The sequence below is a fragment of the Hemicordylus capensis genome, chromosome 12 (genome assembly GCF_027244095.1).
Source record: "Hemicordylus capensis ecotype Gifberg chromosome 12, rHemCap1.1.pri, whole genome shotgun sequence".
Lineage (NCBI taxonomy): Eukaryota > Metazoa > Chordata > Lepidosauria > Squamata > Cordylidae > Hemicordylus > Hemicordylus capensis.
The window spans coordinates 9,703,006-9,729,131 of record NC_069668.1 but is presented as its reverse complement, the minus strand read 5'-3'; the positions used below and the strand labels follow the sequence as shown (position 1 = coordinate 9,729,131).

The following is a 26,126-nucleotide window of genomic DNA, read 5'->3' as shown; positions in this document are numbered from 1 at the left end:
GCAGAATGCTGCAGGTTCAAATCCCTGCTGGTATGTTTCCCAGACTATGGGAAACGCCTATATCGGGCAGCAGCGATATAGGGAGATGCTGAGAGGTATCATCTCATACTGTGCAGGAGGTGGCAATGGTAAACCCCTCCTGTATTCTACCAAAGAAAACCACAGGGCTCTGTGGGCGCCAGGAGTCGGAATCAACTTGACGGCACACTTTACCTTTATGTTTAACACATTTAAGGGCTGTGTTCTGTGCTTATAGAACCCAGAAGTTGGGTGAGGGGGAACAGAGGAAGCTGCCTTCTACTGAGTCAGACCCTTGGACCATCTAGTTCAGGACTGTCTACGCTTCCTACGGGTGAAGTGAAGAACCATGATGCCTAAGAGATCCCCTGGGTGGGGGTTCTGAAACCAGGCTCCCCAGAAGCCTGGGGGTGATGGGGACTCTAGTCCTGCAATTTCTGGGCCCAGAGGCTTGAGAAACCCCGCTTTCGGGAATGCTAAACAGCCTCCCATCCTCACCGCAACACAGAAGTGAAACCAACTCAAGCTCAAAAGCCCAGCTTTATTTATTGTATGTCCATGGAGTGCAAGGCCCAACACAGCTGCCCCTCTGCAGAAACAAGGCTGATCTGGACTGTTACGTACAAAAAGGGGCTTGTAGTGGAAGTTAGAAAAAGACACGGACCCAAAGCACGCTTGGACTCAAGTAGAAAACATAGAACAAGAGGCCTCTAGTGGTACTGCCCAACTGGCACCTCCCTTAGTCCAATTAGACTGAGAATTAAGTGTGTCACTGAAGTAAAATCAGCGCACACAAGAGGAATAGCAGTAATATACTGAAATAAGTTAGTGATACAAACTTCCTCGGGGGTGTGGTATTTACAGTGGAATTTGGAAAAAACTCAACTGGAAGGACACTTAAAAAAAAAAAAATCAGTAGAACATGATTAGAGGCCGACTTTGGAAAGGCAGAATTATGAATTCCAGGAGTTGTAACCAAGACATCGTTGGGTAACCTTTGGAGCACCTTCTCTTCATAAGGCATTTTGGGTCATATCCACAAGAGGACAGCTGAAGGTTCCTGCTACAGAATGTCGATGGGAAAAGGCTGGGCTACAGCACCCACCCTCCCTGACTGCTGGCCACTGTGGCTGGGGTGATGGGAGTTGTAGTCCAAATTCACATAGCCTTGACTTGGGGGGGAATCAAAGGGGGATTTTGGCACCACACAATCTCTTGCACTTGAAAATGGCACTCCTGGGGTGGCCTGTGGCTCCCTTTGCTACAGACTGCCACATTGTAGACTGTATTTGGTATGCCAAGCCCAAGAACTAGAGTGGGGAGACAGACCTTGTAACACACTAAAAAAAAAAGTTATTTACAATAATGGACTTCCATCCAAAACAAAACAAAAAACTTGAAATGTGATCTTTGCCTTCTACAGGAACGGGTTCAGAAGCTTCTGGTGGTGGAGGGAACTCCGGCTTCAGCGAGGAAACTCTAAAGGAACTTGCTCTCAGGTCAGGGTCCTTGCTCTGCGAAGCCCCAGTTAATGGGGACGGACTCTGACACCACAAGAGAAACGGGGATGGTACCCCTGGGACTGAATCTTCAAAAGGAGCTTCCCTCCCCGAGCCAGCCCCTCCCTCCACCAGGACAGCAAGGAGCCCACTGCGTCTGGGCCAGGGCTGACCGGTCTGTAAAGACAAGGGGTCACAAGCCAAAGGCTGGAGTCCCTGCCAACCCATCGCCCAGCTAGGACATCATGGACTGCTGCACAGCCCTCTGCAGTGAATGCCTGGTCACCAGGAGCCGGACAACTTCCTCGTTCCGCTTGGTCAGCCTCTTCCGGGCTTGGTCGTGAGTCACCATGGTCATATCCCAGCCGTTCACCTGCAACAGGAAAGACGCTTTCGCTCGTAAGCCTGGCAGCCCTCGACCGATCCATCGTGACTAGATCCATCATGACTAGTCATCGTCAATCCACTCCGAATCCAACTGGTTTGCCAACTAAGGCAGAGACCCCACAACCACCTATAGATTAGGCTAACCCACAGGGCCCCTCCTAACACCATTCATGATTTTACTGTTACTGTGGGTATCTGCATGCTGCATTTCAACCCAAGGGCTCAAAGCAGTTCACAGAGAAAAATAAGGTCGGGACGGGTTCCCCTGTCCCCAAAAGGCTCACAAATTTAAAAAAGAAATAGAGACACCAGCCCCAGCCCCTGGAGGGATTCTGTGCCAGGGATGGATAGGGCCAGTTGCTCTCCCCCTGCTCATCATAAAAGAATCATCATTCTAACAGGTGCCTCTTTGCAGAGTTAGTGGGGTATTTTATACAGCATGTTCCCGACAACCTTTTGTCTAAGCCATGGCTGGTCAACTCCAGCCCTTCTGCAGATAAGAACATAGGAAGCTGCCATATACCGAGTCGGGCCCTTGGTCCATCTAGCTCAGCATTGTCTTCACAGACTGGCAGCGGCTTCTCCGAGGTGGCAGGCAGGAGTCTCTCCCAGCCCTATCTTGGAGATGCTGCCAGGGAGGGAACTTGGAACCTTCTGCTTTTCCCAGAGCAACCCCATCTCCAGAGGGGGAATAGCTTATGAGTGCTCACACATGTAGTCTCCCATTCAAATGCAAACCAGGGTAGACACTGCTTAGCAAAGGGAACAAGTCATACCACAAGACCAACTCTCCTGTTAGGGAGTAGCGAGTAGGGATGTGCACAAACCGGTTCGGCACCCCTTTTCTGGAGTGCCAAAACGGTTCGAAAGTCTGGCCTTCGAGCCAGCTTGGAGGCCGTGTGTGTGTGTCTCTCTCTCTGTGTCTGTCTGTCTGTCTCCCCTTTAAAGAGCCTTGCAGCCCCGGTGAATGTCACCACGCAAATGGCTGATACGTGCATGCACGTCAGCCATTTGCATGGTGACATCCACCAGGGCTTCAAGGAGGTCTGCTGCAGCCTCACACCAATGCTTTTGGGGAGAGCACTGGCGGGGCAGGTAAGGGCACCCTCCCTGCCTCCTGGGAGAGCATGAAACCTAGTTCGTGCACATCTCTATTTAGCAAGTTGTAAGCCAGATGATGGCCTGCAACTCCCACAATCCCTGGCTATTGGTGACTGGCCGGGAATTATGGGAGTTTTAGTCCAAAAATAGTTGGGGGGGGGCCTCCAAGTCAAGCGGGCCTGGTCTAAGCTAAATAAGCCCAAATTTCTTAGCCCATCTTCGTGAGGAACCAATGGTCCCCAGGTGTTGACTACAGCTCCCAGCATTCCCAGCTACTGATACGGAGAGTCTCAAGGCTGTAGTCTGGCATCATCTGTGGACCCAAGGTTGAGTATACCCACATCCAAGGGTGGAATGAAGTGACCACAGCTAGTAAGAACACGCTCAGCCTCATTGGTACTGCCAGCAAGCCAGACATCTCTGGACCAGTGTTCCCTCTCTCAGGGATTCCCAGATGTTGTGCACTACAACTCCCAGAATCCCCAGCTGCAAAAGCTTTTGCTTGGGGATTCTAGGAGTTGTAGTCCACAGCATCTGGGAATCCCTGTTAGAAGGAACACTGATCTGGACCATGCCAGAAACACAAGTCAGCATGTTTAAAATCATGGCTGGAACATGAAACCTCCGTACTATCAGCGTCACTGATCTCAAAACCTAGCAGTTAGCCATGAGAATTATTTACACACTAGTATTTTTTAGCCCGTTATAATAACGGGTGCTAGCCTTCCCTTCCCCCCCCCTTGCCTCTTTCCTCTCCCTTGCCCCTTCTAATTTTTTTCCCCCGTCCAGTTTCCCTCTCCGCCGCAGCTCATGGCCGAGGTTCTGGGCTCCGGGCCCGCCGCCACCATTCTCCCTTCCGCCCCCACATGCCTCCATGCCCGCCTGCCTCCATGCTGCGGCAAGGGCCCCCGAGCCGGGCGCCGCCGTCTTTGGAGTTTGTGGCCAGCGCGGGCCCTTCACTTTCGGCCTCCGTGCCGCCGCTGGTCTCCCCGGCCGGGCCAGGGCCGCCCGCCACCGCCGGCCTCCACTCTGGCCCCCCGCCGGCCCAGTCTCTGTCTCTTCTGGCCGTGGCGGCGGCTCTGCCGCTGCCTCGGCCAATTTTCTCCGCCGCGCCTTCACGGCTTCTTCTGGGCGGCCGCTTGGCCGCCCAACATGGCCGCCGGCGGTTGTGTCTCCCTGCCCTGTTCTGGGCATGCCCTTTGCGCATGCCCAGAACAACCATCGGAGGCACGGACACACGCTTGGTGTCCGTCCACGGACGGACACCAAGCCTTTTATTATAGAGGATGGCTAGGATCAGGCTGCGAGAGTCTATGTTCCCATTTAGGAAAAACTGCATTTCTGCTTTTAGTGCTCATGCGAAAGAGAGCTATAGCCATATTCATTAGGGCTTCTCAAAGGCAGACTCTGTTTAAGGTCCTTCACTGGCTTCACAGTCCCATGTCTGCAAGGCTGTTCCCCGGAAGAGGATGTCATGAGGACTACCTGCATGATCTTGTCTCCAACTTGAAGTCCTGCCACTTCAGCTGGGCCGCCTTCTGACACTCGGGTTACATAAATGCCCTGCGGGGAGGGGGAAAACCCACACAGATTTCAACACAGTCTTGCACGTATCCCGATTCAGGCGATACGGCTCTCCAGCTTTTAAAGTCGCCTCCAAAACAGAGAGCTGTCAACGAACTGAAAGTATCCTAATTCGGGAAAGTATCCCGATTCAAGAACATCGCCTGAATCGGGATACTTCTAAGCTGCATGCCTCCGCCAGCAGGCCTTGCAACATTAAAGGGAGCTTGGAGATCCCATTGAGAGAAGCCAGAAGATGTCAACGCCTTTACTGATTGTTCCTGGATTTGGTCATGGACTGTAATAAATGTGAACTGCTTGTTCCTGAAGGAGTAATTTAGCCAGCAACGCATTGTGACCCAGCCCGTAAGCTCAGTCAAATGCCCAACACTGCCAAGGAGCCTTGACAGTTACGAGACCCGGTTTTCTCCTCAATCTCCCCCCAAGAGAATCATTTCTGGGCTGAGAGAACATAAGTCTGACCTAGCTCAGTACCATCTACAATGACTGGCAGTGACACTCCAAGGTTTCAGGCAGGCGTCTGGCCTCCTGGTGATGCTGCCTGGGACCGGATCTGTGACCTCTGATTGCTCTTCCACCAAGCGGTGGCCCATTCAGCCCCTCAGGGGAAGATCTTACAGTATTCACATGGAGTCTCTCATCCAAGGACAAACCAAGGCCTGCTTAGCAAAGGGCACAATCCGTGCTTGCTACCCCAAGAAGAGGGCCAAGGTTTAGAAAGGTTTTCTTCAATACTTGGTTACTAGGGGAAAAACAACTTTGTTTTTTCTGGCCCGTGTCTGTAAACAGAGGCGATGGCATAAAGATTTCCTGCCCGGTCATGATTCTCAGCTTCCGTGCACTCCCTTATACCAGCTGACTACAAATCCTATCATCCCAAGTCACTTGGGCTGGGGATGATGGGAGCTCGAAGTCAACACCTGGGAGCCTCCGATCTAGAGCAAGTTTAGGCTTTTTACCTTGTCAGTCTTGTCCTCAGAGAAGGGATTCTGGGTGGGATCCTGGTCGATGCCTCCTCCAATGCTAAACCCTAGGATTAGGTTCTCGCCTTGGCGGAGTTTGTGGATTTCCACTCTTTGCTGAAAGCAAGAAAGGTATAACCAAGGGAGCCTTCTTAATTCGGGTTCCACAACACCAAGTAGCTCATGATTCCAGCACTGGAGGTTTCCAACTTTCAGCAACAGAACGAGACCCTCTTAAATACAACAACCTAGCACATTCAAACTTTTAAGTTGCAGCCTAGATCACACATAACTGCCGCCCCCTCATCACACACACACACCCGGTGTTCAGCTACATCAAGGGCCGCATCCTGCCTGGTGAAGAGATCAAGCAGAAGCCTGCCATGGGGTGTGATGATGGCCACCAGCTTGGATGGCTTTAAATGGGGCTTAGACAAATTCATGGGGGACAGGTTGATCGATGGCTACTAGTCTTCAATGGCTAGTCTGTCAATTTGTTTGTTTGTTTATTTATTTGATTTCTATACTGCCCTTCCAAAAATGGCTCAGGGCAGTTCACACAGAGATAATAAATAAACAAAGATGGATCCCTGTCCCCAAAGGGCTCACAATCTAAAAAGAAACATAAGACAGACACCAGCAACAGTCACTGGAGAGATTCTGTGCTGGGGGTGGATAGGGCCAGTTACTCTCCCCCCTGCTAAATAAAGAGAATCACCATGTTAAAAGGTGCCTCCTTTGCCAAGCTGGCAGCGGCCAGTGGCCTATCAATGGCTACTAGTCCTTAAGACCTATCTGTTTGGCCTGGCCTTCCAGGGTTTTTTAACACTGTTTAAAACGGTAAAGGCTTGGCCTAGCTTTCCAGGGTTTTAAAAACTAATTGTTTTAATAACAATTAAATAACAAGAACCAGAGTGGTATAGTGGTTAGAGTGCTGGACTAAGACCGGGGAGATCTGAGTTCAAATCCCCATTCAGCCATGAGACTTGCTGGGTGACTCTGGGCCAGTCACTTCTCTCTCAGCCTAACTTACTTCACAGGGTTGTTGTGAAGATGTATGTAGTACAGCACTCTGGGCTCCTTGGAGGAAGAACGGGATATAAAATGTAAAAATCATCATCATCATCATCGTGCTTTATGTTGTTTTTACCATGTTTGATTTTAATAGTCAATTGATTCTAGTTTTGTTTTAATGTAAACCGCCCTGAGCCATTTTGGGAAGGGTGGTATAGAAATCAAATCAATAAATAAATTGTCTGGTGGCTATGGGCCACCTCCAGCCTCAGAGGCAAGACGCCTCTAAATACCAATTGCAGGGGAGTAGCAGCAACAGGAGAGAGAGCATGCACATACCTCTTGCCTGTGGGCTCCCCAGAGGCAACGGGTGGGCAACTGTTTGAAATGGGATTGAAATGGGCCACTGTTTGAAATGGGACTAGATAGGCCTTGGGCCTAATCCAGCATCTCATTTCACACAGTGGCCCACCAGATGCCTCTGGAAGCCACAGGCAGGAGTTGAGGGCATGCCCTCTCTCCTGCTGTGACTCCCCTGCAACTGGTACTCAGAGGCATCCTGCCTTGGAGGCTGGAGGTGGCCAATAGCCCTCCGACTAGTAGCCATTGATAGACCTCTCCTCCATGAAGTTATCTAACCCCACTTAAAGCCATCCAGATAATTCCACAAGTTGATTATGTGAAAGAGTACCTCCGTTTACCAGTCCTAAATTTGCTGGCAATCAATTTCATGGGATGACCCCTGGCTCTAGTGTGATGGGAGAGGGAGAAGAATTTCTCTCGATCCACGTTCTCCATGCCATGCATGATTTTATAGATCTCTATCATGTCTCCCTGCAGTCGTCTTTTTCTCTAAACTGAAAAGGCTCAGGTGTTGTAGCACTGATCATAAGAAAGATGCTCCAGGCCCCTGATCATCTTGGTTGCCCTCATCTGCACCTTTTCCAGTTCTACAATGTCCTCCTTTAGATGTGGTGACCAGAATTGTATGCAGTACTCCAAGTGTGGTCGCACCATAGTTCTGTATAAGGGCATTATAATATTAGCAGTTTTATTTCCAATTCTCTTCCTAATGATCCCCAGCATGGAATTGGCCTTTTTCACAGTGGCCGCACATTGAGTGGACACTTTCAACGAGTTGTCCACCACGACCCCAAGACCCCTCTCCTGGTCAGTCACCAGGAGACAGCTCAGATCCTATCAACGTATACTTGAAGTTGGGTTTTTTTCATCCCAATGTGCATCATTTTACACTTGCCAACACTGAACCGCATTTGCCACTTTGTCGCCCACTCCCCCAGTTTGGAGAGATCCTTTTGGAGCTCCTCACAATCCGTTGTGGATTTCACTACCATGGGGCATAGCGTGGCTCCATGGGGCATAGCGTGGCTGCTCTGACTCCAGAGAGGAGAAACAGGCAAGAAGTTCTCGAAGAATGAAAGGAAATAGAAGTCAAAGGTAGCGGTGAGGAGGAGGAAGAGAGGACAGCCAGATGGATGAAAAGGAAGGTTTAGGTTTGCACACTGATTTGAAAATAAAATATTTGGCAGGTGTTTTTGTTTTTTTTAATAAAAGCTGCTTCTTCCCAGTGTGCATGTGTGTCTCTGTTCTCCATCTAAAGCACCCTTTCCCCAGGTCAAGGAGGCCCAGTTTGAAACCAAGAGGGAAGTGGAAGATTGCGGTCATGTAAACAAGAGCCTCATTCTTTTCTCTTTCTAATTGGAGGCCCAGCCTTGTCAGGAGCTTATTGGAAAAAGCAGCCACTTGTAGGGAAAGAGATAAAGGGAAGAGACAAGAGGGAGGAGGCGACGGGGACGAGGACAGCAGTGCAGACGAGAGCGCAGTTGCTTGCCCCAAATACCGGCCATGGCGAAAAGCAGAGAGAGAGAGAGAGAGAGAGAGAGAGAGAGAGAGAGAGAGTACCAGCCTGGCAGACACTGCACAGTCACACGGCTCTCTTATCTCGGACACGAGTTCGGGCCAAGTTCTGGGAGGCAACTTTGCTCCTCTGAAGAAAGACTCTTGTGACCACTGAAGACACCTGGGAACGGGAGGGGGACCCCCGATGCCTTAGAACAGGGGGTTAGGAACATAGGAAGCTGCCATATATTGAGTACAACTTTGGTCCATCTAGCTCAGTATTGTCTTCACAGACTGGCAGCAGCTTCTCCCAGGTTGCAGGCAGGAGTCTCTCTCAGCCCTGTCTTGGAGATGCTGCCAGGGAGGGAACTTGGAGCCTAGATGCTCTTCCCAGAGCGGCTCCATCCCCTGAGGGGAATCTCTTCCAGCGCTCACACTTCTAGTCTCCCTTTCATATGCAACCAGGGTGGACCCTGCTTAGCTTAAGGGGACAAGTCATGCTTGCTACCACCAGACCAGCTCTCTTCCAGTTCTCAACCTTGGGCGCCTGCTACCTCCATCACCCCCGACCTCTGGCCTCAGCCCCCGAGAACCCAAAGTTGAGAATGTCCCACTCCAGGAGCTCACCCGAAACCTCAGCCCCTAGCACCACCAAGAACAAGGCCCTTGTTCACATGAGTGGAACCCCCCCACCCCTTCCCTCCTCGTTTCAAACCAGGCCTCCTTGGCCTGGGAAAGCAACGCTTTGGCGGGGGGGACGAAGACAGGCACACACTGGGAAGAAGCAACTTTATTTGAAAGACTGCCCAAGGTTTGGCGGATGGTTGAAAACCAGTGTGCAATCTTCCTTGCATCATCTGGCCAGCAGGCCTCTTTACTGTACACACCCACCCCCGCAATATTTCCCTTTTGTACCGCTTGCATCCTTCCAGAGACTTTCTGCCTGTCCTCCCCGAAACTAGATGCCAGCTTTGCCAAGGGCAGCCAGAGATGCTCCTCTTACTCGGTTCTAATCGGCCCGGGGTGGGGTGGGGGTTGTTTGGCATAAGATCAGGCAGCGCAGAAGTCAATGGCTACACACACACACATACATTGGTATCCCCCTTTTCTGGTTTCAAAGACTTCTGCTTGCTCTCTCCACCAGGCAGGATAGAGCCCTTGACGGAGCTGTATGCCTAGCAGCATGCCTTCTAACAGGGACTCCCAGGTGTTACATAGGAAGCTGCCATATACTGAGTCAGACCATTGGTCTATGTAGCTCAGTATTGTCTTCACAGACTGGCAGCGGCTTCTCCAAGGTGGCAGGCAGGAATCTCTCTCAGCCTTGTATTGGAGATAGCAATAGCAATTAGCAATAGCAATTACATTTATATACCGCTCTATAGCCGGAGCTCTCTAAGCGGTTTACAATGATTTAGCATATTGCCCCCAACATTCTGGGTACTCATTTTACCGACTTCGGAAGGATGGAAGGCTGAGTCAACCTTGAGCCCCTGGTCAGGATCGAACTTGTAACCTTCTGGTTACAGGGCGGCAGTTTTACCACTGCGCCACCAGGGGCTCCAGATGCTGCCAGGGAGGGAATTTGGAACCTAGATGCTCTTCCCAGAGCAGCTCCATCCCTTAAGGGAATATCTGACAGTGCTCACACTTCTAGTCTCCCATTCATCTGCAACCAGGGCTGACCCTGCTTAGCTAAGGGGGCAAGTCATGCTTGCGACCACAAGACCAGCTCTCCTCTCAATGTAGTCAATGTTGTTGACTACAACTCCCAGAATCCCCAGCTGCAATGGCTTTTGCTTGGGGATTCTGGGAGTTGTCAACAATGTCTGGGAATTCCTGTTAAGAGGGACACTGATGCCTAGGGACCCAGCCTGCAATTCCAGCCTGCAAGACAGAAGAGAGGAAAGGATCCCAGCTCCTAGGGGGCAGGAGACCAGAGTGTGCAAAGGACCCCTCCAGTACAGACCTTAGTCACTGGGAACAAGTCAGCCCAACCTCTGCTCAGTACCTTCCAAGGGCTCAAAGGAGAGCCTTCTCTGTTGTGGCCCCATAACTGTGGGACACACTTCCTGCTGAGATTCCTGCTGACCCATCCCTGCTGGCTTTTAGGGAAACAACTAAGGACACCTCTCTTCAGCCCAGCCTTTTAGTTATCTGGTAGTTTTTAATGAGTATTTTAATTTGATCCATCTATCTATCTGTTTTAATTCTTAAAATTTCTTGGCTTGCTTTATTGCTGCCAACTGCCTAGAGACTTCGGTAGTGGGCAGTACACAGACGTTAATAAATAAAATACTTGGGGCTGCAGTGTTCCCAACCGAGATAAGATAACAGTCATTTTTAGCCTTTTCAGATAGCCAGTTTAACATACCGGACAAGCAAAAAGGTCATAGCCAACGTTACACTAAGGAGACATTTTCTCCAGCAAGGAATCCCCTAGTGTATAGCTAAATCCTCCCTGCTGGCTCCAGAACTCCAGTTTTCAGCCCTGAAATCTCATAGCCAAGGATTGCAAACCTTTTCCATCATGATTTATTCCGAAGAAGCCACGTTTCTCCAAAAATGAATTTCATTTTGGAGACAAGAGACCACCCTCTTCTCGAGTGCCCCTCTTTGCACGAGAAAGATCTGACCCCACATGCTCCTTTGCTTTTTCGGGGGGGGGGGATATACCATATGTGGTCCTACTGATTCGCTGAGTAGGGTAGGAAGCAACGGGGATCTTCGTCCTCACCTCTGCCCCCAGCTTTCATGACTGCTTCGTTTCCAACATCTCTGTTTGAGCCCCAAGATGAGGACGTCTGTCACCGCTGGCGTCAGGAAGAGACAAACCAGCACAAGCCCATCCATGTCACTCCGTTTTGGCAATCCTGGAGAGATGCACTCACCACCATAAAAGACCTTGGGCCTCTCCCGAACAGACACACACACACACACACACGGCATGAGTCACGCCCTGCAGAACATGACATGGGGCAGAAATGCCCGCAGGGTTCTCTCTCTGAATGTACACACCCTTTTGACAAGTAGTACTCATTCTTATGGCCACAAAAGCTATTTGCCAACCCAGCCCTGACTCACCAGCTGCTCCCAAAGACAACAGAAATTTGATTCAAAAAACAGGACTTAATTCAGCCTTGGAGAAGCCGCTGCCAGTCTGGGTAGACAATACTGAGCTAGATAGACCAATGGTCTGACTCAGTATATGGCAGCTTCCTATGTTCTATGAGGCACGGCAGAGAATAGGATCACTCGGGGGGGCGGGATAAAATGAGATGACATTTACTACTACTACTACTAGCATCCTACTATTATTTATATACTGTTTTCCAATGAAAAGCTTCCTAAAGCAGTTTAAAAGGAAAATATTGCAAATGCACGAAGTCACCAAAGCAGGAGGCAGAGATTAATGCAGGGGCCAAGTGGAGAAGAGAGAAGGAAGTTTCCAGGATAGGGGAGAAGATTATCTAGGCTGCTTCCTACCCCACCCAGCAAATTACCTTCCTTATGAGGCAAGGCTACAACACCTGGGGCTTTTTAGTTTAGAAAAAAGATGACTGCAGGGAGACATGATAGAGGTCTATAAAATCATCCATGGTGTGGAGAAAGTGGATAGAGAGAAATACTTCTCCTCTCCCATAACACTAGAACCAGGGGTCATCCCCTGAAATTGATTGCCGGGAAAACTATGACCAACAAATGGAGGTACTTTTTCACACAACACATCATCAACTTGGGGAATTCTCTGCCACGAGATGTGGTGACAGCCAACAACCTGGATGGCTTTAAGAAGGGTTTGGATAACTTCATGGAGGAGAGGTCTATCAATGGCTACTAATAAAGGCAGGATGTGTCTCAGTACTAGTTGCAGGGGAGTCACAGCAGGGGGGAGGGCACACCCTCAACTCCTGCCTGTGGCTTCCAGCGGCATCTGGTGGGCCACTGTGCGAAACAGGATGCTGGACTAGATGGGCCTTGGGCCTCATCCAGCAGGGCTTATGTTCTTATGTTCAAATCAGTGGGGCCAAGGATGAAATATGGCATTCCCCCTAAAACAGAGGAACGTGTAAGGTAAGATGTCCCAGTCCTCCAAGAGGAAAGGGCACATCAGTGTGCACTCACACATACCACACACACACACACACTCCAGTGCAAATATTTCCTCTAAGGTCTTACATGCTAGCACACATTCCTTCTCAAAGGGAATCCAAGGTGCAGGCCATCCATCTACCTGCTACACATGGCTCAAACATAACGTGCAACTACACATGTGTAGATCAGCCGCCCACACAACCTATTCGTGCTGCCTGTATTGTGTGTGGCTAGCCCTTTGGGCACGAGGGGGAATCACACACAGCGCAGGCCGGAGAATGAGGAGGGAGGTCCATGCCCCGAAGAGCTGACAATCTAGTGCAGAGAGGCCCAGCCTGGGGTCCCCAGCAGTTGCTGTACTACAACTCCCATCATCCCACACACCCATCAGAGTTGGGAAGAGGGAAGCCGTTGCCCAACAGCCGGGCACAACCCCACAGAGAGCCTGCTGCACCCAGTGCGGGAGGAAGGCGCCAGGCCTTGGGGCTCCCTTTGGAAATGAAGGCATGCATGCAAGGCTTCCGGGGGTGGGGGTGCAGGCATGACCACCACCCTCCCCCACCTCTTCCTACATCTGGGGGGCAATGGTCACCACCCCTCCCCATCTTGGGGGGCGAGGTGTGTGTGTGGCCACCACCTTCTCCAGGGAAGTGTGGCCACCACGCCTCCCGTCCTGGGGGGATGGCATCCCCATCACCCTCCCCCACCTCTTCCTCTACTGGGGGAGGGCATGGCCACCGCCCCTCCTCCTGGGGGGCCTGGCCTCCCCACCACCACCTCCTCCTCCTTGGGGTATGACCACCACCCTCCTCCACCTGGGGGGGCGTGGCGACCGCCCCTCCCCCACTGCATTCCCCCCATCTCTGTCACTGACTCACTTACCACGACGGCCGTGACCGGCTGCCCCGGGATGTACGACATGGCCGGGTCGGAGGCTTCTGGCTCTGGGGCGGGGTGGATCTGCCGGCTGCCGCCTCCGGCTCCGCTGCTCCCTTCCGGGCGGGCTCAGCCGCTCCTCCTCCGCGGAACAAAAGGCCTTCGCCCCGCCCCTTCCGGGCACGCCCCGCTTCCTCGGCAGCCCGCGCCACGCACGCCGGGCCCCGCCTCTCTGCATGGCCTAGAGCAACGAGACGCCTAGAGTGGCAGTGACACCCCCAGGAGGTAAGGCACCTGAATTCTTCCGAGGCAGGCCCGGGCCGGGCCCATCCGCGCTCAGGGTTGTCTGCACTGGCTGGCAGCGGCTTCTCCAAGCTTTCAGGCTCATGGCTCTTTTTCTACCGAGCACAAGGCGAGAGGCAGGCTGGGAGAGCAGGCACTCCCGCCGTCTCCGCGTCTCGCTCTTGCTTGCAGGGAGGACTCGCTGCCGCTCAGTGGCCCGGTGGGATCCTGGGTTTCTTCTGCATTTCTTTCCGCCGCCTGCCTAGAGGAAGCACCTCCACCGCCTGCGGGGGGGGGGAGAGGAGGAGCACCCATTTGAACCCGGGAGTGCCCCGTGGCGATCGTGTGGTCCTCCACTCTGGCCTTTTCCTAGCTCTGCAGGAGAAACGGCCCAGGGTGGCGGCGTGACGTTGATCCCAGCATCCTCCTCGATCCAAGATGGCGGTTGCGGGGTGCTTCCGATAGGGCTGGTCAAGGAGAAGAAGGGGCGGCTGTTAGGCCTCTGCTGAGCACAGCAGGTGAGGCTCCTGAGTGGGTTGGGGCGTGGCGGCGATGAGTCTCCTCCCGAGCCGGGAGCGGGGCCGCCGGGGCCCTGCCGCGGCTTCCAGAACGGGCGCCCGGCTGGCGTCACGTCACATCTCTGACGTCATCGTAGGCTGTACATCACCATGGTCTCTGACGTCGTGGCGTAGGTGAGAGGGTCCTTTAAAATGGAGGGACAGTTTTTCTTTCCCCCCCGTCTCTTGCTGCTTTATCTATTTTGGCAGTCCTCTCTTATAGATATAGTAAGGAATTTGGCTAATTCCTTAATATAAGATCTAAAGCAGAGGGAGGCGACCATCTTCCTCTCACCTTTGATAAGAAACCGGTTTGGCAGTCCACTTGCCTGGAAACAACTCCATGCAAAATGTGCCCAAGCTTCCCCCTGCAAAACAAGGATCTCAGCACAGACTCTGCATTGTTTTCAAGGGATATTTCTTTCTTAATTATAACAGAGGTGCTTGTGTGTGTGTTTTGTTTTTAAGCGCAACGGGTGCATGGAGCCTTTTGAAATACGGGTACTACCACCCTGTGTCCATCCCAGTAGTCTTAAGGTCATGTTTCTGCTCATAAACTGTTGGCTTCATTGAGATACTGGTGACTTAGTTGCTGTATAATCTTGTGTATTAATTTTATGAATTTTCTGCTTTCCAAGCAACTTACAATTTAAGTAATATCTTTTTGAAATTAGTGCAGTGTACGAGGTGGGGGAGCCACCTAATGATGCAGTGGGGAAATTACTTGACTAGCAAGCCAGAGGTGGCTGGTTCGAATCTCTCCTGGTATGTTTCCCAGACTATGGGAAGCATCTATATTGGGCAGCAATGATATAGGAAGATGCTGAAAGGCATCATCTCATACTGCATGGGAGGAGGCAATGGCAAACTCCTCCTGTATTCTTTCAAAGACAACCAAAGGAGTGTTCCCTGTAACAGGGATTCCCAGATGTGGTTGACTACAACTCCCAGAATGCTTGGCTATAATGGCTTTTGCTTGGGGATTCAGGGAGTTGTAGTCAGCAACATCCGTGAATCCCTGTTACAGGGAACACTGAACCACAGGGCTCTGTGGTTTCCAGGAGTCGACACTGACTCGACAGCACACTTTACCTTTACTAGGTGGGGGTGTTCATCAGTGTTCCCTCTAAGGCAGGCGTCCCCAAACTGCGGACCTCCAGATGTTGCTGAACTACAACCCCCAGCATACCCAGCCACAATAAATTGTGGCTCAGGATGCTGGGAGTTGTAGTTCAGCAACATCTGGAGGGCCGCAGTTTGGAGAAGTCTGCTCTAAGGCATGCTCACAGAAGTTTTTTGATGTCTGCTCAGTTACTTTTAGATCCCGCTCGGATAGAATCAGGAAGGCCCCATTTGAATGCAAGTGCACGCTCACTGCCTTGATAACTGCCACCCAGAACAAAGTTCATTCCACACGGAGATGAAAAAAATTAGAGAGAACACTGGTGTTCATAGGGAAGAAGCTTCAGAGAGCTTCAGAGTAGTGTTCCTTGTAACAGGGATTTCCAGATGCTGTTGACTACAACTCCCAGAATCCCGAGCTCCAATGGCCTTAGGCCAAGGATTCTGGGAATTGTACTCAACAACATCTGGGAATCTCTGTTACAGGGAACACTACACCAGGGGCTTACTGACGTTAACGACCCCCCCACAAAAAAACAATTGTGAACTACAGTTTTTCCCTGTTTCTCTTCTCACCAGAGTGTTGAAAGAGAGATCCGCTTCGAAGCCATGGCTGTGGTGGTAGCCAAGCGGGAAGGACCCCAGTTCATCAGCGAGGCAGCCGTCCGAGGCAATGCGGCCATTCTGGATTACTGCCGGACGTCGGTGTCTGCACTCTCGGGAGCGACCGCGGGGATTCTCGGCCTCACCGGCCTGAACGGCTTCATCTTCTACTTCCTGGCTTCCGTCGTGCTCTCGGTGCTTTTGGTGCTGAAAGCTGGCCGGCGGTGGAACAAATACTTTAAGTCCAGAAGGCCCCTTTTTACCGGGGGGCTGATCGGGGGGCTCTTCACGTACATCCTCTTCTGGACTTTCTTGTATGGCATGGTGCACGTGTACTAGGACAGTGCTTTATCGGGACAGTTCTAGTGGAGCAGGGAGTGGGGACCGTTGCCAAACCAATCATCCAGTCCCGTAGGCCAGATTGCGGGGTGCCTAATGTCTTGCTTGCACTCTTAACACTGTCTGTAACTTGTGTCAGAAAACAAGCCTGCAGAATCCTGCTAATTAAATGGAATGTGAAATACCTTGAATCTTTGGAATGATGTTTGATGAGTCAATAGCCCGTCCTCAAAGCACGAGACTCCGTTAGCACTCTGTTCTCCTCTCCACCTTTTTCCTTCCGGATGGAAGTTTACTGCTGTGACTGGGCAATGAGCTGCTGTAATACCTACTGCTCCTTGGGAAGACGCTCTATAAATAGTAGCAAACGCCCAGCCTAACAAAGCACTCGGGCCAGCATATGTTGCTAACTGGTTGCGCCAGTCTAGAAGACAAGCTCAGAAGGTCATCTTAGGAACATAGGAAGCTGCCATATACTGAGTCGGCCCATTGGTTCATCTAGCTTAGTCTTGTCTACCCAGACTGGCAGCGGCTTCTCCAAGGTTGCAGGCATGAGTCTCTCTCAACCCTGTCTAGAGATGCTGCCAGGGATGGAACTTGGAACCTTCTGCTCTTCCCAGAGCAGCCCTATCCCCTCGGAGAATCTCTTCCAGTGCTCACACTTCTAGTTTCCCATTCATATGCAACCAAGGTGGACCCTGCTTAGCTTAGGGGATAAGTCATGCTTGCTACCACAAGACCACTGTGGGCACTGAAATGGGTAGAATTAGTTGCTCAATTTCAAGTGGGACAAGGGTTGGGGCTGAACAAGCAGGCGTGGTGGGGTGGGTTCCAGTCCTTCAGCAATGCAGTTTGTTGGTGATCTTTTGGCCTGACACACTTTCTCCGGTTGCTCCGAGGATAAAAATGTGAGAAGCTCTGTGCAGACTACCTTGAGTTCCTTGGAAGGAAGGCAGTGGGGAGAGACTGTAAGAGAATCTTGGGCTCGGGGTATTTTATTTTAGCCACCTTTTAATGGTTGCAATGCTGTCCAATATTGTTTGAGTCTGTGCCCACAGCAGTGGTGCACGCTGGACTCTCAAAGCCAAACAGGTCACACAGGACCGTGAGGCTGCCACCAGTTTTGCTCGGACCCCAGAACCCGCCAGATTCTGCTCAGCGGCAAAACCAGACTTCGTCAGCAAGTGGAAAGGCCATAGGGTGGGCCCTCTTGGAATGCTGCTGAGGCTGCAGCCAAATCTGAGAAGTGGAAATATTCAGAGCTGCTTTGCAATCTGACTGGCAGCGGCTTCTGCAAGGTTGCAGGCAGGAGTCAGCCCGATCTTGGAGATGAGGGAACATGGGGCCTTTGGCATGCAAGCATATAGTCTCCCATTCACATGCAAACCAGGGCAGACCCTGCTTAGCAAACGGTGCAATTCATGTTTGCCACCACAAGACCAGCTCTACCCTTGCTCCTGCCCAATAGGGTTTGCAAACTTAGTAGACAAGATAAAAATGAAAGGCTGGAGATGGCTGTCAGCTCTCTGTGTCCTGGGAAATGGATTCTGCACATGGGCAGAGGCAGCCTTACTTCCATGGTTCCAGAGCTAAAACATGGCAAGGGTTTGTCCCCCCTCCCCCCAGGGTAAGACTTTTTGGGTTTATTTGTCGAGGGGGAGAAAGGTAGAGAACCCCCACCCACCCACTGCTTTGCCATAGACCAGGCCTGCTTAACAGGTGAGCTGTTTTTGGACTACAGCTCCCATAAGCCTCAGTGACTGTTTTGCAATCTGCTAGGGATGATGGGAGTTGTCGGCCAACATCTGACGGACGGCTGAAGTTGAGCAGCCCTGGCATAGGCTTATTCTCTGTAGGACTATGACTCCCGTCATGCCACGCGGCCCCGGAGGCGCCTCACGCAGTAGCCGCGCTGCACGCCGGGAGATGTTTTCCCTCCAGGGTTGCTTTTCCGACGCTTTACAGTATAATCCTCAACCCGGCGAGAAGCGCTCGAAACCAGCCAAGCCGCGCAGCTAGCGAGGCTCTTGTGGGCGCCTGCCGTCCGGCCAGCTCCAAGCCCCTTCCTATTACTGCCACTTTGCCTGCTTGGTCCAGCCTAGGCCGCTGGTGGTCGCCAAGGAGACCGCCCTCCCGCTCGCCGTAGCAGCCATCTTGGGTGTGGCGGGCCCTCTTGGGCCTTTCCCGCCCCTCAGGCTGCGTGGAGCCGCTTTTCTTTCTTCCCTGCACCTCTGGGGCGAACGTGAAGGCTGTTCTAGGGCCCGTAAGAAGAGGCGTGAGGAGGGGCAGCAGGCCTGAGGAAGGGCAAAGATGAAGGCTGCAGCCTGAGCCCGCCATCTTGGGTGTGTCGTGCAGCAGCCAGGCTCCAAAGTCCACTTTTTCCCCCTTTCTTTTTTGGCAGACTAGCTGTAGGAGGCTTTCCCCCTCCACCACCTTAACTCTGCCCCCTTTGGGGGTGACTTTTTTTGCTTCCCCCCGCCCTTGCTATAGAGATGATATAGCAAGAAGAACATAGGCCCAGCGAGTGCCCTACTGGTAGCCCCCCCCCCCCGGGTCACTTTGGCAGGCAAAATTGGCACCCCAAATCCACACACACACACACACACACACACACACACACACACACACACACACACACACACTTCTCCCAGATTCACACACTTCTGGCCCACCGCCCGCTTCCCTCCAGAAGCCCCAGCTGCTGTGGCCATGCAGATGTCGCCCAGAGCCGAGGGGGAGACGGGTTCGACTCCTGCCGTGCTGCTGGGGCCCTCCTGCGTCCTGGGCATCGACGTGGGCACCACCTCGGTGAAAACTGGCCTTGTGAGCAAGACGGAGCACGGGCCAGCCGTGACCCAGAGCTGCACGAAGGAGACGCGGGCACAAGTGGAGAATGCGCCGGCGGGGCTTCTTCAGGTGAGGCTACCTGCTGGGGTCCGGGTGGCTGTGGAACTGGCTGCCACCGGTGTCCCCCCACCCTGCCGGTGGCGGGGTCAGTGCCAGGTTCCAGAAAGAAGAGTGACACCACCACCTCGCCACCCCGATAGCGCACTACAGCCCCATGGCCCAGGTATGCACACTGGGCAGCATTTGGACTACGTTCGTCATGACTGCCCTGCTGACACTCATGGGTCTTTAGTCACGACTCACCGATCTCATCGATTTCAGTGGTGCTTTGCTGTGACTCACTCATCTGGGTGCTGCCTACAGGCCCCCAGTGCTGCCTGACCACCTGGGAAATGTGAAAGGGGAGCAGACAGATGCTTATCCTTCAGGGCTGCTCCTCTCGCTGCAAAGGAGATTTTCCTCCACCTGGGTTGGATCCTGACACAGGCGGCTGCAGCTTGTAGCAGACACTCCTTTCAGCACCAGCACCATTCTCAATTTCCTAGGTCCCTTCCCTTTGATACAGGCCCCACTGGGAAGGTATACTGGTGGCGGCAGCAGGCCCTTCAGTGGTCAGCTGGGTGAGTCCTCCAGCTCCCACCTTCTCTAGCCCCTGATACTCCCCTTGGCTTGACAAGGCACCAGTGACTTTAACAACAGATGGGCAGAAATGTAACCGATAGAGCACAAACAGCGGCAGAAAATTAATTTTGCCATTGCAGGATATCTGCAGAGATGTGGTTTTTCCGGACATTTTTCAGCTGGGGGAACATTCTGGAAAGTTTTCCCCATGCTATTTTTTTCTACATATCCCACCCCCTTAAAATGTTACTGTGCACATTTTCCTGAGGCCCTAAATCAATTGTGATCTTATTTGGCATGTTGTTTGACTATATATCTAGTAAGAAATAATAAATAATAATAAACTTTATTTGTTAGGTGCCCCATAACACATTCCTCTTTGGGTGGCTCATAACAACACAATATAAACTTCCAATTAAAACTCATAATACAAAACAAATTACAATATAAAGCATAAAATACTATAACATTTTAAAATCAAGAAACACATTCAAAAGACCATATTCACTTCTTTTCATAAATCAATAAAGCATTGGTACTCTCTTGGCACTTCCTAGGGGTTCAAGTAAAGTAAAGTTGTGCCATCGAGTTGGTGTCTACCCCTGGCAACCACAGAGCCATGTGGTGTTTTTTTCAGGAGGTGTTTACCATTGCCATCTCCCGCACTGTATGAGATTATGCCTTTTAGCACCTTCCTATATCGCTGCTGCCCAATATAGGAGTTTCCCATATTCTGGGAAACACGCCAGTGGAGATTCAGACCAACCGCCTCCTGCTCTCTAGGCAGGCTACTTCCCCGCTAGGGGTTACTGCTTGAAAAATGCTAGCTTGTTTTGTAACACGACCACCAGGGAGCCTGGGACGATTGATTGTGTGTGATGTGCCAGCTGGCACCCTATGCAAATTCCGTCCCCAGCTTATTTCTGAGATAGGAGGGAAAGGCACCCTATCTTGCTGCCGCCTTGCACACAAGCACTCTCCCCGCCTCTTGCCGTATCGTGTGCAGGCACGCAACCGGAAATCAGGAGCACATCTGGTTCCCTACCCTGACTGGGTCCTTCTACTCTGCCAGCGGTCATATGAACAAGCTTACTGTCTGCCGACCAAACTAAAATCACTCAATTACAGGAAAATAAAGTATGGGGGGCTTTCCCAGAAGGTTTTCTCTTTTGGAAAATCCCAGCTCTCTGGATATCAGAAAGCACAAAGACCTCTTCTAGGCCTTCTTCTCTGTGCAGCTGCAGTCTCCTCCTCTCTCATGCGCTTTTGTAAGCAAAGGAGCGGGACATCCGCCTTGGACGAATGTCTCGCTGACCTTCCCCAGGGGCACCTCCAACGGGTTTGTCGCATTGGTGTTTCCGGACAGATGCACGGCATTATGTTTTGGAAAGCTGGTCAAGGTAAGACCTGCTTTTCAAAAGTTTAATATTCTTGATGGACATCTAATACCTCTTTCAGTGAGAGGAAAGTAAGAGAGCATGTTTGAGTTGGTTGGCATTTGGGTTAACTCAGGGGCTCTACCTAAGTCGCAGAAGTTGCCATTGGGGTCTTCCTACGTCCGGAGAATAGACATGAGCACCACATTGACCTTCAACCGTTCGAGGATGATGGGAGTTGTAGTCCAACATAATCTGGGGTTCCAACGTCACCTGGGGACACTTAACCCTGAATTAAGTGTTCTGGACTTTTTATTTTGGGGGGAAAAGATAACTATTAGAACTTGGGGTTATCCACTGAAGCTAAATGGAGCCCGCGTGGTGAAGTGGTTAGAGTGCTGGACTAGGACCGGAGAGACCCGAGTTCAAATCCCCATTCAGCCATGAGGCTTGCTGGGTGATTCTGAGCCAGTCACTTCTCTCTCAGCCTAACCTAATTCACAGAGTTGTTGTAAGGAGAAACTCAAGTATGTAGTACACTGCTCTGGGCTCCTTGGAGGAAGAGCGAGATATCAAATGTAAATACATACATACATACATACAATGTTGGGAGATTCAAGACAGGTGAAAGGAAAGACTTCTTGATATAACATGCAGTTAAACTGTGGAACTCATAGCTGTCGGATGTGGTGATATTCACCAATCCAAGTTTAAAAAGGGGGATTAGAGTACTAAGAGCACCCTCCTTTGCCACAACCTGTATGTCAAGTTAAGAAATGCAATTCTGAAAGGGATTTTTCAAGGACTTAGACTCTTGAGGAAAGGCCAGAAGACGTTTTAATTGGGTTCAGACTTGGGTATCTTCCTCTGAACTGCAGAGACACTGGGGTTCTCTTTGTCAAATGGTATCCAAAGAATTTTTTAAAAGAAATCAATGAATCATTGCATTGTAAATAGGAGAATGAGTATCAGGGCGTTAAAACCCCTAGAGGAAGCAGGAAGACATTGTTGGAACTTCGCAAAACTAATTTATTGGAAGTCTCATTTTCTTCTTGCCGGACATGATCTGGGCCGTAATGGCCTCTGAGGCTTCCGTTTGTGGTTTTATTATTTGAAAACTGAAATCATTGCAGCTTTGAGTGTCAGATTCAGGGATTCGTTGCTCCACTTTTCAGTTGTCTGGTGAGCATCATCATCCCAGACAGACAGACAGTCCATGGTATGTGCCAGCTGGTTTGTTTTCAAGTGGAAGTCCTTAAATTCTACATTTTAAAAGCCACATGTTGAATTGTTTTGATTTCAGCCCCTGCCTGTGCCCAAATGGAAATGGGAGTGTTCTCTTCCCTTCTCCTGGGTGGATTAAGCAAAATGCACGCTGTTTGCCGTAAATGACAACATGCGTTGTTTTTTTAATGACTTCTCAGAGGTTGCTGTTAATGTCCCTTAAAAGAGCCCATTTTCGCATTAGCAAGATAAATGGGCTGAAAAAAACAGCTGAAAGCTGCTGCGAAGGAAGAGGCAGGAGAAAATGAGACAGAATTTTACTTTTCTGTGGTTTATCTCTACTTACTTAATTTGTGTTATAAGAGCTGGTCTTCTCCTGGAGCAATTACTGTACAACTAGCCAACCCGCACAGAGCATCTGTGCACTCTTTGGGGCCGGCTGTTCCCCCCTTCCCTCCTGCCTCACTCTCCCTCCCCTTCCCTCCTGCCCCACTCTCCCTCCCCCTCCCTCCTGCCCCACTTTCCCTCCTCCTCCCTCCCTCCTGCCCCTCTCTTGTCCCCCTCCCTTGTGCCCCACTCACTCTTGCCCCCTCTCCCTCCCCTGCCTCACTCTCTTGCCCCCTCCCCCTTCCTCCTGCTTCACTCTCTCTTGCCCTCCCTCCCTCTCCCGCCCAACTCTCTCTCTCGCTCTCCCTCTCCCCTCTCTCTCACACTCCTTCCCCCCTCCTGACCCACTCTCTCCTGCCCTCCCCCCTCCTGACCCACTCTCTCTTGCCCTCCCCCTGCCCCACTCTCTCTTGCCCTCCCCCCACCCCACTCTCTCTTGCCCTCCCCCTCCCTCCTGCCCCACTCTCTCCTGCCCCCCCCTCCCCTCCACCCACACTGAGCATTTTCGGCCAGACTTCACCGCCGCCACAGGCCCTTCTTACCAGGCGGCCGAAAAGGGCCCTGCCGCTGCTGTTCCTCCTCCCGGGCAGCGAACAGGTAAGTCCCGCCACCTCCGCGGCTGGGCCCACTGCCGACCAATTCTCCTGGGTGCGCCTCAGCCAATCAGGCCCGTCCGCCGCCCAAGCCAATCAGCTGGGTGCCAAGACGCACATTCCAAGGCACACCCAGGAGAATTATATAGATAGATTGCTCAGAGGGGTCACCCATCCTTGCAGGTAGGCCAGCAAGATCCCTTCCCCTGTGTGAACTTAACAGCACGAGCCCTGCTGGATCAGGCTCAAGGCTCCTTGGCCTGTTTCCCACAGTGGCCCACCAGATGCCTCTGGGAAGCCCACAGGCAGGCCCTCTCTCCTGCTGTTGCTTCTCTGCAACCGGGGTCTGGAGGCATCTTGCCTCTGAGGCGGGAGGTGGCTTGTAGCCATCAGGATTAGTAGCCATTGGCTAGACCTGAATTTGTGTGCCTACGTCCCTCTTAAAGCCACCCAAGCCGGTGGCCAGCCCTTCACCACATCTCGGGGCAGAAAACTCCATATGGTTCATTGATTTATTCAATTAAGAACTGATTTATTCATTTAAAAAAATTTATATACCGCCTCCTCCAAAGACACTAAGCGGTGAACAACAACAATAGCAATCACAATTTTTTTTAAATGAAAGGGCAATCACCTGGCGAAACAGATAGGCCTTCAAAGCAACTAAAGAGGGGGGCTGAATGAATCTGCGGGGGGGAGTGTTCCAATGAAGATGGGTGGTCAGTGGCGCGCTATGTGGAAAAGCCTTTCCTTTTGTGGTCCTCCATTTCCTGGCTGTCATTTCCATGAACTGTCCCCAGGTTTTAGTTCTGGGAGAGAGGGAGGAGAATGTCTCACTCTCCCCTCTCTCCACACCTTGCCTGATTTTTTTTAATTAAATAAACCTCTCTCTGTGACCCTCCCCGAATGCTCCTGCCAATAGTTTCCAGCCTTCCTGCCTTCAGGGAGGAAGCGTGGCAGGGCGAATGGCTCCTCCTTTCTCGCCCTGCTCCAGGTTGCCAGTGGACAGAGCGTGGCACCCGCCCAACGTTTGAGCCAGCGGAAGTCAGTCACCTGATCACCTGGCAAGATGGCCACTGCAGCAGTGACCTCCTGGCCTTGCTCCTGCCGCCGCGCTCCCACCTCAGTGTGGCCACGGGATTTGGCTGTGCCACCATCTACTGGTACATGGAGAACAGGTACCAGCCACCTTGCTTCCCCAGCTCTCTTTCTCTTGCTCGCTGCAAGAGAGGCGTTACTTGACTGCAGAAGCCAAGAGCTTTTTAAGGGGGGGTGGGGAGTGGCCAAGATCCACAGCTGCTTTGCCTGCAATTTCTTCAAACCTTGCTCAAAACGTGGCCACACTAGTTGTGTTCGCAAGATCAGCATGGCGCAGTTAAGGGCCCCCCGTAGTTAAGGGGGTTGTTGGACTACGGCTCCCAGGGGCTTTGGCCGTTGTGGCCGGGGAGGGTGGGAGTCCACCAACACAGGGAGTTGCAGATTCACCAACACAGGGAGTTGCAGATTCGGATCCTCGCTCGGCCATAACGTGCACTGGGTGCCAGTCACTCTTGCCCTAGTCTGCTTTGCAGGGTTGGTATGGCCAAGGAAGAAAACGCAGGAGCTATGAATCCTGCTCTTAAAGAAATGGGCGGACTAGAAATAGAGCAAATACATGTGTGAGAAGCAGAAAAGACTGTCTTTGGGGGGAAACCAGCACCCATTACCCAAATGAAAACAAGAAACATTTTGGAGAACGTCTTTTGTTTCACAGTAATCTGTATTCAATTACTTTTTTTTTTTGGAGCGGATTGTTATTGCAACCCTGTCATCTTTCACGCAGGCAACTCAGACAGACACAAACGGTTCATAAACCCAGTATCTATGAAATGGTCAAGATCCTTCCATACGTCGGCTCCACAAAATGCATTCTGAGCAGAGACGGCAATGGCGAAGGCGAATATTTATATACCACTTTTCAACAAAAGTCCCCAAAGCGGTTTACATGAGAAATCAAAATCAAATCAAAATGATAAAAATAGTTCTCTATCCCCGCAGGGCTCACAATCTCAAAAGGAAACCTAAGATAGACCCCAGCAACAGCCACTAGAGGGATGCTGTGCTGGGGACAGAGAGGGCCAGTTGCTCTCCCCACTGCTCAATCAAGAGAATCACCACTTTTAAAAAGTGCCTCTTGGATACAAGCGAAAGGCAAGATGTGCCTGCCAATCAAGGTTTTTAATGAAGATGATCCGAATCTTTCCAGTATTGCACCAGACGAGCAGGATTGAACCCTGCCCATCAAGAAAGCAGTTCTGTGGCCTCGCTTCTCTCGACCCCCATCCAGAACTTGACGAGCTTCCAGTTAAGCTCAGTGAAACAGACATGATCATAAATTGCTCTGGGGAATGGAAAATAAAATAGGGCCAAGGGCAGTTCCCTTAGCTCTGGGGGAAATCCTGCAACCCTAGTAAACGTTTCTACCTTTAAAAAAAACAACAAAAAAAGATTGTAATGTTGAGCTTAGCTTTCCGCAATGCTGCCACACTCCCCCCAGCTCACAACCCCACACAGCTCTGGTCCAAATGGCTCCTGGCTTTTATTGATTGATTTATTGGCACTTCTTGCAAAGATGGGGAAATCTTATGAACCAATCCTCCGGACTATGTACAGAAGGGTGGTCAAAGTCCGAATCTGGAAAGATGACTGCCACTTTTGAACCAGGTCTCTGCTTGACAGGCCAAAGTGGACGGACTCTCTCACATTCAAGTCATTATGCAGGCAGACAGAATTCTTATAT

At 51.4% G+C, this 26,126-nt stretch overlaps 3 protein-coding genes across 7 annotated transcripts; 2 read left to right on the top strand and 1 right to left on the bottom strand.

Annotated features, from left to right (window-relative positions):
• Positions 1–539: 539 nt before the first annotated feature.
• On the bottom strand, positions 540–13,590 carry TAX1BP3 (Tax1 binding protein 3). 2 transcript variants are annotated; one of them, XM_053275531.1, is made up of 4 exons: positions 13,403–13,561; positions 5,549–5,668; positions 4,491–4,568; positions 540–1,890 (listed from the first exon to the last, which is right to left on the bottom strand). In XM_053275531.1, the coding sequence occupies exons 1-4, from the start codon at positions 13,439–13,441 to the stop codon at positions 1,753–1,755; spliced, it is 375 nt and encodes a 124-aa protein (XP_053131506.1). In that variant the 5' UTR covers positions 13,442–13,561; the 3' UTR covers positions 540–1,752. The 2 variants fall into 2 exon arrangements, with proteins under 2 accessions (XP_053131506.1, XP_053131507.1); XM_053275532.1 differs by lacking the exon at positions 4,491–4,568 and having other exon boundaries at positions 13,403–13,590.
• Positions 13,591–14,048: 458 nt separating this feature from the next.
• Positions 14,049–16,483, top strand: EMC6 (ER membrane protein complex subunit 6). Of its 3 annotated transcripts, none has more exons than XM_053275529.1 (2): positions 14,049–14,196; positions 15,937–16,483. In XM_053275529.1, exon 2 carries the CDS (start codon positions 15,967–15,969, stop codon positions 16,297–16,299), a length of 333 nt encoding a protein of 110 aa, XP_053131504.1. In that variant the 5' UTR covers positions 14,049–14,196; positions 15,937–15,966; the 3' UTR covers positions 16,300–16,483. The 3 variants fall into 3 exon arrangements, with proteins under 3 accessions (XP_053131504.1, XP_053131505.1, XP_053131503.1); XM_053275530.1 differs by lacking the exon at positions 14,049–14,196 and adding an exon at positions 14,216–14,370; XM_053275528.1 differs by lacking the exon at positions 14,049–14,196 and adding an exon at positions 14,651–14,675.
• A 1,384-nt stretch (positions 16,484–17,867) lies between these two features.
• On the top strand, positions 17,868–26,045 carry LOC128336030 (sedoheptulokinase-like). 2 transcript variants are annotated; one of them, XM_053275119.1, is made up of 3 exons: positions 17,868–19,369; positions 24,342–24,525; positions 25,170–26,045. In XM_053275119.1, exons 1-3 carry the CDS (start codon positions 19,009–19,011, stop codon positions 25,333–25,335), a joined length of 711 nt encoding a protein of 236 aa, XP_053131094.1. In that variant the 5' UTR covers positions 17,868–19,008; the 3' UTR covers positions 25,336–26,045. The 2 variants fall into 2 exon arrangements, 1 of the variants encoding a protein (XP_053131094.1); XR_008311816.1 differs by having other exon boundaries at positions 17,868–19,215; positions 24,342–25,374.
• The last annotated feature ends 81 nt before the right edge of the window (positions 26,046–26,126 follow it).